The sequence below is a fragment of the Condylura cristata genome, unplaced genomic scaffold (genome assembly GCF_000260355.1).
Source record: "Condylura cristata isolate star-nosed mole 26May11 unplaced genomic scaffold, ConCri1.0 scaffold00019, whole genome shotgun sequence".
NCBI lineage: Eukaryota > Metazoa > Chordata > Mammalia > Eulipotyphla > Talpidae > Condylura > Condylura cristata.
Window position 1 is genome coordinate 33409472 of NW_004567120.1, and position 11710 is coordinate 33421181.

The 11710-nt window shown below is 44.3% G+C and overlaps 1 protein-coding gene across 1 annotated transcript; it reads left to right on the forward strand.

Moving 5' to 3' along the window:
- Window positions 1-2179: 2179 nt before the first annotated feature.
- BRS3 (bombesin-like receptor 3) lies at window positions 2180-6402 on the forward strand. Its single transcript, XM_004685841.1, has 3 exons — window positions 2180-2762; window positions 4325-4676; window positions 5931-6402. The coding sequence occupies exons 1-3, from the start codon at window positions 2326-2328 to the stop codon at window positions 6342-6344; spliced, it is 1203 nt and encodes a 400-aa protein (XP_004685898.1). The 5' UTR covers window positions 2180-2325; the 3' UTR covers window positions 6345-6402.
- The last annotated feature ends 5308 nt before the right edge of the window (window positions 6403-11710 follow it).

An 11710-nucleotide genomic window follows, 5' to 3' on the forward strand; every position in this document is an offset into this window, starting at 1 on the left:
CTCAGCACTGCTCCTGTGAGTTTGCATGAGCTACTTTCTCCTCTTGGAGCCTCCCGTCTGCTTCTAAAACAGTGAGGAGATTTCCTTTCCTCATCTCTAAAGCCATTTCCATCTCTGCTATTCAGGGATTCTAGAGATCCAAGAACACCTGATTCAGTAGCACCCCAAAATTGCTGCTCTCTTCTGATCTCTTGCCACCAGAAGGAAGGACACGTGTGCTGGTGTCTGCAGCCTGAGATCTTTGGAATTCTGATAATTTTGGAAATCACACACAAGGGTGTGTTTTTTAATGAATACCTGCTGTGTGGCCATCAGCCTGAGGAGTGAACTGGGAGATATTGTTTGCTCTTTGCTAAATGAGAGATTGGGATCCCGGAGAGATTTTTTCATCAGCTTTAGAAGAGCAAGCTATGACCCTTCTGGAACTGTGTCTGTAGAGTCCATCTTAAAGAGCCCGTGCATGAAATTACTTAAGTGCATGTACTTAGAAGCTAAAGGATTTGGATATGTCCAACCTCCTTTGCCCCCCGCCCCATCAAAAGCGGGTATTTAGCTGAGTGATTCCAGTTACAAAGAGCATTTCATAAAAGGTGCATTGCAGGTGTGGCCAAGGATGGGCACACAGCTTCACCAGAGACCAGAGAATCGACTTCATTCATCCAGTTCACGTTCCCTATAGGATGTAACCTACCTTTTTTTGTCAGCATAAGGAGCAATTTTGCTTTGCTGGTCCTGCTCATTAGCTAGCCAAATACCTTGCTTCTTTTTTCTATTGCACTTTTCAGACTAATTCTAATAGGCATATATTTACAAACAGCTTAGCTTACTCTACAAAGTTTCTCCTAGCTTAGAGATTCTCTTTTGGATGTGATCATTTCAAAAAATATTTCTTGGCAGGTTATATTATTAAATAACTTCAAGTGATTGGCTGGTCCCAACCACACTTTACGACACAGCCATACACCTAACCTAAATCACATTTTAAAAAAGATTTACTTATTTATGCTTACAGAACTGGGGTACAGGCCAGAGGCGCGGTGTGTGAGAGGATTCACCAGAGACAGAGTGGGGAGCAGAACAGGCAGATTGATGAAGCACACAGCTGAGAGGAACAGCTGGCGGGTCAGGAGAGGTCTGCCACACCATGTGGGTCAGCTCCCTGGCAGGGGATCGAACTCGTGCTGCAGTAGCTTCGGGGAGCTTCATAATGCATTGCTTCAACCTGTTATGCCACCAGGGAGAGCCCCTAAACCACTAATTTAACATTTTCTGCATTAAGGGGCTTCTCTCGCAGGTACTGAAGTAATTGCCATAGTTCTCTGCTTCCTTCTTTATTGTAAACATTATTTACATGCCCTATATTGCTGGAGTAACCTAAGGCATTCCGTCATTTGCAAACAGTGATTTTCAACCTTACATCCTTTATGTCAGGACCTGGCATCAGTGTTTTGTATTATTCTGTTTTGGAACCAGTAGGTTCCTTTTCAACTCCTTTGTAAAGAGAGCTACCCTCTGCAGCATTAAAATATATATATATGGCATTGAAAGAGACAGCCCCCTATACAAACTGTTTTTTAGAACATTTAGAGACAAAGCAACTGGTGGTTTGCCTGGTTTTCATCTGTTGAAGGTTTTCCCATTTTCTGCAGCACAGCTCATGGAACAGGCACCGAGACTGGAATTAGCACGTGTCAGAACTGGCTGATAAGCCCAGGTCACCTGAATTATTCCTCCTTGCAAGTGCCATCAGCCCTGTCAAAGTGTGAAGGATTTGTTGCTTCAGCGCCTCTCTGCTATTAAATTTAGAGGAGTGGACTCGAGTTTGTGCTTCAAGGGACACACATACTTTTTTATCATGTAAAAGGAAATGTATTAGACCATCGTCTAGTTGCAGAGCAAGAAATGAGTTCTAGGTGAGAATTTGACAAGATCTACACAAAACTTTGGGGAGGGGGTAGGAAAACAGGTGATGGTAACGAACAGTAAGGATTATTTAGAGCACCAGGGTAGTCATAAGATTCCCCAACAGGGAAGAACAAGCAACTGCAGAGCATTTCCCGGACCCCCCTCCGTCTGCCATGGAAACGCCAATAAAACTCCTCCACCTCCCACTTTTCAGTGCCAGATCGGTAAGCATTTAGCCAAGCATGCTGGGAGACACAGAACAACTGAAGGAAAGGAGTATCCGGATGTCTTGGATTTGCTTGCCATTCTGCTCTGTTCTACCGTCACGTTACTAGACTAGTAGACGTAGGCACTAGACGTGACAATCAACTCCATTTGAACTGAGCTGAAGAGACATTACAGGCATAGTCTTCAGAAGACATGTCTCAGAAACAGCCTCAGTCACCTAATCAGACTTTAATTTCAATCACAAATGACACAGAATCATCGTCAAGCCCTGCCGTTCCTAATGATACCACAAATAAAGGACGGACCGGAGACAACTCTCCAGGAATAGAAGTACTGTGTGCCATATACATTACTTATGCTGTGATCATTTCAGTGGGCATCCTTGGAAATGCTATTCTCATCAAAGTATTTTTCAAGACCAAGTCTATGCAAACAGTGCCAAATATTTTCATCACCAGCCTGGCTTTTGGAGATCTTTTACTTCTGCTAACTTGTGTGCCAGTGGATGCCACCCACTACCTTGCAGAAGGATGGCTGTTTGGAAGAATTGGCTGTAAGGTGCTTTCTTTTATCCGGCTCACTTCTGTTGGTGTATCAGTGTTCACGTTAACAATTCTCAGCGCTGACAGGTGGGTTTCTTTTCTCAGTAATATTTGCCATGGTGTGAAATCAGGCTAAAAGAAAGGAAGGCTGTACTTAGCATTCACTGGCTACTAATTCTGCTTTTCTCACATTCTGTAGCCTGGATGTGAGATTGGAAAACCGGGAGGGCATTTTAAATTAAAGTTAGTCTAAGAATGCTGTCATTCTGCTATGAGACCGGGAACAAGGTTGAAATTGTATGCTTTAGGGCTAATTTATTCTATCTGATGTGTAATTGTTTGCTTGAAAGGATACTGAATGGTGGGTTTTTCTTCCCCTAGTTTATTAAGTAAGGCAGATTGTTGCAGGTGTAAAAGAAAAACAATTCATGCTTTATACATTAGTGCAGCCTAGTGGTGCAATATTGTCAATATTAAAACATTGGCATTGATGTAAAATTGACCACATATGCATTTACTGTTTTCCGGACAAAATGTAAAAAGATGCATGCATGTAATTTGTTTGAAATTCATGAAATTAATTAATGGCAGAAAAGCGGGGAGGCTTTCCGTTCCCTGGTAACTCAATGTAATGCCATCACTTAATTGTATTAGTTTTCTCTATAGGCATTCAATGACCTTCTCGTTACCAGAGAAACAAATTAATCCTGGTTGACTTTTAGCACTTAAAGATAGCAGTGCGAGCGCCTCTAGCAGGCAATGTATTCAGACTCAGGCAGGATTTTCGGGCTCAGTACTTTGTTTTCCCTGGTCCTATTGTAGAGCGATAACTGTGAAGGTATGGGAAAAGAAACTAAGGCTCCAAATGTTAAAAATGGTGCTTTATAAAGCCGGCAAGCAGCTTGTAAGTAATCAATTCCTGGCAATGCCAGAAGGAATAGCTACTTTAGATTCCGGAATCTGGGAGGAGAAAAAGCTTTGCCTGTATTCTTTATGGATTTTTGCTTTGGCTGCTTTGATAATCTATCTGAGAGCGATTCACTGAACGGCTATAGATTTTAAGGTGGATTTGTCATAATAAGGAGGTATTTTTGCAGTGGCTCAGGGCTTCTGATTTCACCCTTGACTTACCCTAAATCTACCTGCAGATTGGCTTGGGCAACAAATTAGCACTTAGGAACAGGAAAGAAATTAACCCTTTCTTCTTTACTGCATACATTCATGAGCGTCTTTTTCAGGAAGGCTAATAACTGCTCACACGCGAAGAAAGGAAAAGCAGGTTGAACCTCAGTCATTTATACAAAAAGGAAGTCTTTTAGAACACTTAAGGTAATACACATGGAGTGAATTGCTCAGTCACCCACAAAATCATGCTGGAGACTTTGTTCTAAACAGGGAATCTGCACATAAAACTGTAAAATTCACACCTAGAATATCTCATTTTAGTGACTCAGGAGTATAAATAAAAAATACTAGGATATATTATGTGTATTTGAAATCATAACCTAGCCCACTGGTTAACGTGGACTTGGCTATGACTGTGGGCTTGTGGCCTGTGGACAGAAGGTGGAAATGAATGACCTGAGGTCACCGCTGAGTCTCCCATTTGGTATGTGTTTTGACCTTTGCCTCTGATTATGTTTTCCTAGGTACAAGGCAGTTGTGAAGCCACTGGAGCGACAGCCTTCCAATGCCATCCTGAAGACCTGTGCCAAAGCTGGCTGTGTCTGGATCGGGTCTATGATAATTGCTCTGCCAGAGGCTATATTTTCAAATGTGTACACTTTTTTAGATCCCAACAAAAATATGACATTTGAAGCCTGTGCCTCTTACCCTGTTTCTGAGAGGCTCCTGCAAGAGATACACTCTCTGCTGTGCTTCTTAGTGTTTTACATTATTCCTCTCACTATCATCTCTGTCTATTATTCTCTGATTGCTAAGACACTTTACAAAAGCACCTTGAACATGCCTACTGAAGAACAAAGCCATGCCCGCAAGCAGGTATGTGTTCATCAGAACTCATGCAAGAATTTAGATAAGAAATTCCTACTTTGGCCCTGTGGGCAAGAAATAAATAGAGTATGTATGTTTGTTATGGTCCCGGGCTCTGAGTCTGTCAGACTCAGGATTTAGTATCTCCCCAATCACATACTAGATGAGCCATCTTGAGCCAGTTACTCAACCTCTCTGAGCCTGATTCCTAATATGTGAAATGATGACATATGTGAAATCCCTAGCATGGTTCCTTGTTTAAGACCTTTGCAAACATTTAAGAAAGTGCAGCACTAGTATTGGGGGGGAGGGAACTAAAGTTTGGGGGCAACCCCAAACACTATTCCCATGGAATAGTGTAACAGAATGATAGGGTTTCAGGGAGTGCTACAGACCTGGCAGGAAGCCATGACTTACTCGGTGCTAATCACATGCACATGGTTGAGCAAACCGAGGTCTCGGGGGATATAAAGTGCCAGTGCAGGAGAACACAGTGACTCACAGGAGCTTGACTAAGACCTTTGCAAAAGCCAGGTGTGCTCTCCTTACTGTGTCTAAACAGAATAAAAAGGTTGCCGAAACGTTGTTCCATTTGATTAAAGCAACAACAGGATTTTGGTCATTTGGGGGTGGGGAGAAATGACACCATTTACCTCTAGGTCAGTACCTGGAGAGTTCTGGGACTTTGCAGGAGCTAAAGTTGCCAATCAGGTACCCATGTTATCTCTGCTCTGTCTATGATCACGATGTCTTTCATTAACCTGGCTGATTTCTCTCATTATTAGGTAGGCAGGGTTATTTTCCTATATGCAGGATGGCACTTTGGTTTTCATTTCTTTGCTATGTGGTGAGAATCTTGAGAATTTTCTTAAACCCAGAGGAACATTCCAACTTAGTTTCTGCTGAGGACTAAAACTGAAAGCAGTTTTGTATGGCATCTACTTTTTAATGAAATCAAAATTCGGAGAATTCTACAACCCTTCCTGAGCTCTTCGGACCTCTGGTAGACCCCAGTAGGAGAGGTGGGAGTCTCTGGAGGAGGTCTGAGGCACCAACGCCATGGGCTGGGAACAGGAACTTGCTGTATTCTGTCCACAGGCACAGGCTACCTCCCTCCCAGCCCCCAACATTCAAAGGGACACCAGCCTCTTAGCTGTGCATTTCTATGTGATACTAGAGAGGGTTTTAAAAAACCCCTGCACGTGAAATGATTTTCTTCTTTTTGCTGTTTTTTCTTCCCCCTCCCCCTTCCTCCACCTGCAGATTGAATCCCGGAAGAGAATTGCCAAAACGGTCTTGGTGCTGGTGGCTCTGTTTGCGCTCTGCTGGCTTCCGAATCACCTCCTGTATCTCTATCGCTCCTTCACTTATCAGGTCTCTGTGGACCCCTCTGCTGTTCATGTCATGGTCACCATTTTCTCTCGGGTTCTGGCTTTCAGCAATTCTTGTGTAAATCCCTTTGCTCTTTACTGGCTCAGCAAAACCTTCCAGCAGCATTTTAAAGCTCAGTTATTCTGCTGCAAGGCAGGGGTGTCTAATCCTCCTGCCGCCGGCACCCCCCTGAACAACCTGGCAGTAATGGGCAGGGTCCCGGGCGCTGGGAGCTCCCGGGTGTCTGAGCTCAGCGTGAGCTTGTTTGCTGGGTGCAATGTGAGGCAGGAAGAGGACAGAGTCTAGTTTTTCAGTCAAAAGCGGGATTCTTCCTCCCGGTGTGTGTGTCTGACTTTGAGTTGTGCGTACGTGTATGGTGTCAGAAGTTTTGTTGTTTGCGAATTGTGTTGAAATCTTAGGAGTGGAGGAGCCTTTGAAGTAAGCGACAAACCATGATTCTGTTCAATGTACCCATGTGAACATTCCTGGGCTGTCTAAAGAAAATGAAGCTTCAGGAGATGTAGGGAGGCATGTTTGTGTAAGTCAGTATAGTCATAGAGGTCTTTGAGTAGGAGGGAAAGTGAAATAAACAAGATGCTTAAGATCTGGTTTGTTTCCACCACATCTCTGATGCTTCTAATTCTCATATACTCCTGTGATTTGCCTAAACCTGTATCTGTATCTGTGCTTATTGTGTGGTGTGAATCTAGAGATTATGTTTTGCATATGAAAAGGGGATCAAAGAGAGAAAAAATATTTCTGCAGTTTTCTTGAAAAATAAAGTGCTAAAAGATAAACTCTCATAGGCTGACTACCCCTTTCCATTCCTCTCTATTCCATTATAACTAAAGCTATTCAATTGCTATGAAAACATCTCAAGGTCAGAGAGTGGGCAGTACTGAGTGCCCGCATCCAGGCTAGGGCCTTGCCTCATTGGGCCAGCTGACTTAGAGCAGCTCTCCTTCCAGCCGCCATTGACTGACAATTGGACAAAGTTATCTTTGACAAACACTGTGAACAGGTCTTATTCACAGGCAGAATAAGTGGTTACATTTGTGGTGTCATTTGAGGGCCCCAGGGGAGGACCCTTGCTGAAAAATCTTCCAGCCGGCTAGTGTCTGAATTTCTTCCTTTAAGGAAATTCCTATCTTTGTGGCCAGCAGTGCCCTCTTTCTGAAGAATGCAGAAGTACCACATGGAATCCTCGCCCGAATATGGCTTGTAGATCACCCCCTGCTTGGCTTCATGAACCCCAGTGGGTGCCTAAGTCCTGTAAGAGTCTGACCTACTTCATCTCTGCCCTTGGAAGTCAGATGGAAGGTTCTGATTTTTCTATCCTCTGCTCCTACTTGCTAACGCCATAAGCTTGTTAATCATTGTTGTTCCAAACAGTTGTTGTCAATGTGTCAGATTTAGATTTGTGGTCTCAGAAAATGTTTTATTGGAACAAATTAAAGCCTATGTTTGGTACTATAGACAAATCTGTATTTTCAAAACCTTGATTTTGGTTGTGCTTTTGGTAGTTTTGAGCTTTCTTTAAATGGCTTATGTAGTTGTGAACTTTTGCTAATGATGTGGCTCAAAAAGGGGTTACAAACACACACAACACACACACAAACACTAGGCTTTACACTGTGTAAAGTGGTTTACTTACGTGGGGGTGCCAATATTGTACTAGTATTGCTTTAAGTTGGACATTGTAATAAGTGGGGTGGGGGGGCGCCGGAAGAAAAATAAAAAGAAATAAAGTTTTAAATGACTTTGTGTAACTTTATATTCCGAAAACAATACTCTCACAGAATATAACTGAGAATCCATTTTAACTCCAAAATCAAAGTTTTTTTTTCAAGTCACAAAACCCCAAACTATTTTTTTACTATGTTCCTCACTCTGGGTAAAATTATGTTATTTAGAAATAAATGATAAAATTACCAGATTCCAAAAATCAAGTGTCCTTTAGCAGCTGCTAGAAGTAGAGCTCAAGGAACTTTCATTTTCTTCATTCTCAATGCCCCCTAGGTGATTTAGGGAGCTGAGCTCACATAATACCCTAAGTGGTTTTATAGGGAGTTGGGATTCAAACTCCCGGCTTTGATTTTTGTCCAGGGCTGATCTCTTTAACAGATTATCTTTCTCAGAGCAAAGCTTACAAGCAGGCCCAACTTCTCAAGGTCTTTCATTCTGCCTACTGTAATAGGTGGCAGAAAAGTTACTATGGAAGATTTCATTTTTGGGGACTGGTTTGAAATGGGCAGGAGGGAGGGAGGAGACATACAAAGCAAATTTCACATTCCAGTTTCGCTCGGGATTGGCCCGCATCCAAGATTCAGATTAGTATATTGTAATAATACACGACAAAGCAGGAAGACACAAACAGGAGAATCAAAATATCCAGTGGGCAAGTCTTATCAGTGAAGCTGCAAGAACCACAAGTTACTCCTGGCATACCTGCTAAAAGTAGCCAGTCTGGGTTTGGAGAATTTCTGCAATTTGAACCATTTTAGCTTAGGAAACCATGTATCTTTTGTCAGGAGTTACTTTTCTTTCCACTCAGTGTTGAGGTGTCAGGAAATTGGGACAGAGAGGCGGTGGATGGAATAGTTTTTAAAAATCTACTTTGTAATTAAATTAGTTTGGGGGTACAATTGAGTCAAATCATTGCCAAAAAATAACAATATGTTAAAATATGGAACAATAACTGGTGGAGCAACAGGGAGTTCAAGCTTTAAAGCATTAGGAATAGGAACCAGAAGTTCTTAGTAAAGACATAATATAAAAATGACCTATGCGTATACGTTTGCTTGGAATTATTTTTTTTTAAAACCTAGTAAAGTATAGTTCAGTCGTTTCCCTAGGCCAGGTAGATGACCTCTGGCTATGTGCTCTCCACTGTTGTATGTTGGTGCATACTTATCCCTGAAGAAGGCCACAGTCTATTAGGCTCAGCGTACAGCATACCGTACAGCATAAATCACCCCTTCCGGAGGTCAAGGAGAAAAGAAAGTTCAGGGAGAAACTTCTGTCTGGGTTCCCTAACTGGTTCCTCTTCCTGAGTCCAGCAGACCCCTACCTGGCCCATTTGCATCCGGGCCCAGGATTTCAGGAGCTATCTTTATAATGATAAAGGTCGTTCCTTGTCATCCCATACCTTCCGTGTTTCTGTGACCTGCAAAATATCTTGAAAAAGGTTCCAAAGGCAGGCCCTCCGTGGTGGTGCAGCGGGCTAAAGCACAACACTAAGAAGCTAAAGCTACTTCCTCATGAGTTTGATCCCTGCCTGCCCTGAGGTGATCCATATGGCGCACAGACTGCTCCTGACTGGCCCGCTGCTCCCCTCAGCAGTGTACTTCATAGATCTGCCTGTTCTGCTCCCCACTCTGTCTGTGGTGAATCCTCTCACCACCCCTGCACCTCTGGCCTGTACCTCAGTTTTGTATGCACAAATAAATAAATCTTTAAAAAAAAAAGAAGGTTCCAAAGGCAAAGGTGCTCCAGACTACCTGTTATTAGGGAGTTCATTCTGTGAACACTCAGGGAGACAACCGGAACCAGGTCCTCGTGGCAACATGGGTGTTGTTTAAACCGCTCAGGTCTCACGCCCAGTGGGAAGCCACTAGGGGTCCCTGGGTGCTTAGCGTCCATCACCACAGTTCTGCTGTTATGGTGAGCCTCCCTAAAGGCTTGGGCTCCTGTCAGCCCTGGAGAACTTCTCCACAGCAAGCCTCTGCTCTGCTCACTACCTTTGCTGTGTGGGCCTCCCTGCTTTTCTGCTACTCCAACCATGTCTGCTATTCCCCTAATCACACTCCCTGGGAGAGCTCTTATTGGCTCAGTGAGTCAAATTCAATTTAGAACACAGGGCTGCTCTCTCAGACCTCTGGGCAGCCTTCCGGCTAGGGTGGCTGCATCACACCAAAAGGCTTAAGGAACCTTTTGGTCACCTGCTGACAGGGGCTGGGGAAACATCAACCACTCTCTCACAGGCAGTAGGGCTGTGCAGCATAGTTTCACCTATGCTGAGAACCCGGTAAGGAATGAAATGGGAGCCCAATACCACATTGCAGAAAACAGCTGTGTGCTATTTTTGGTTCCAGGAAGAAATACTTCGCAATGTTTAAGTGGGCCTAATAGAACTCCTGTTGCCTGTATCAGAAACATGCCTGCCAGTTTAGTTCCCTGAAAGTTTCCACTAGAACTAAACTTTACGAGAAAGAAATACAATTAAAAAAAAAAAACAGAAAAATCCAGGCTACTAGTTAAAATTCGCTGTTATGGTTGAAACCAGACCCATACTCAATGGCTAAGTTTAGATGCAAACGTCCGGGGAATAGGAGAAATAATTTCTCCTGGGAATCGTTCCCCCACTCACATCTGGGTTGTGGTATTTATGTATGTACGTAATGGGTTTCTTGCTACTTTTAAATGAACTAGTATTTTTAAACACCTGTTTTAATCTTAGTATGACAAATATTGATCAATAAAATCCCCATAAAGAAAACCCTTTCCAGTCTTCAATCATTTTAAGTGCAAAATGGTCCTGTGACCATTTTGATTACCCCTGTTCTCCAGCAGCCTGTACTACTATCATTTCCCGCCCCTGGGATCGAGTCTCTGCTGTTGCGCTGTGGTATGGACTGCTTTGTCCCCAGCACCTAGCACAGTGCCTGGCACTCGGTGGGTGATCAGTAAATATCTGCCCCACCGAAAAACATTGTTGGGAGTGACCAAAGATTTACTGACAAGGACTGAATTCGGGCGGTAAAGAATTGAGCCTTGCATCCAAGCTTGATAAGGTGGTAATAAACTGACCTTGCATCCAGGATGGGACTAGCTGAAGGTGACAGCGAACTGGGCCTCACAGCAAGGACACAGCGCTGAGTCACCCCTTTGGAGTCTGAGTTTAGAATCTATATGAGACCCTTCCCCCTTATTGAATGGGCAGTAGCTGCAGACCCCACTCTAGGGGCTCCCTCTCAGCTGCTGTCCCGCAGCAATAAACTCTGCTTGCTCAGCCTTTCTGCCTCCCGCCTTCCTTTCTTGCTGCTGGTCACAGAAGTTGGGACAAAACAAACATCAGTTCATTTTCCGCATTGGGTGTAATCTAGGCGTTTGGAGGGCAAGCTGCTGTGTGGTTCTAAAAGATTTTTTTAAGAACGAAGCTGTTAGGTGCGTAAAGTAAGTTTCAGGTTGGGAGCTTGAGCACCTGAGTTTCTAAGCACAAGAAGCAGGCCCTTAACTGCAGCCAGGGTTCCCTATTCCCACAGGCCACCCCCTGGTGGAGAAAGGTACCGGGAGATGAAGGGGGGGGTGAGGTTTGGGAAAAGAGGGTGGTCCTTCCACCTGTCCTTCTAGGGTTCAAGTGTTGGTTCATACAAGCATTGCTCATTGCCACACTCATGCAACACGCACTAGGTGCCAGACCCCCAGCGCTTGCGCCACGCAAAACGCGGGCCGGCGCGTACCCAAGGGAAGTCCGAAAAGCACAAGAAAAAGACGCGTTTCCCACGTGGAGGCGAGGCCTGGGCGCAAACGCCGCCGTCTCTTCAGCCCGTGAACCCGGCTGGCGCGCCCGCCCACTCCCAAGATGGCGGCGCCAGGCGCAGCCTCGCTGCCCAGCCAGCAGGGTTACTCCGTCGCCTCGGAGCGGCCGGCAGGGCTCGCCGCCTACTGCG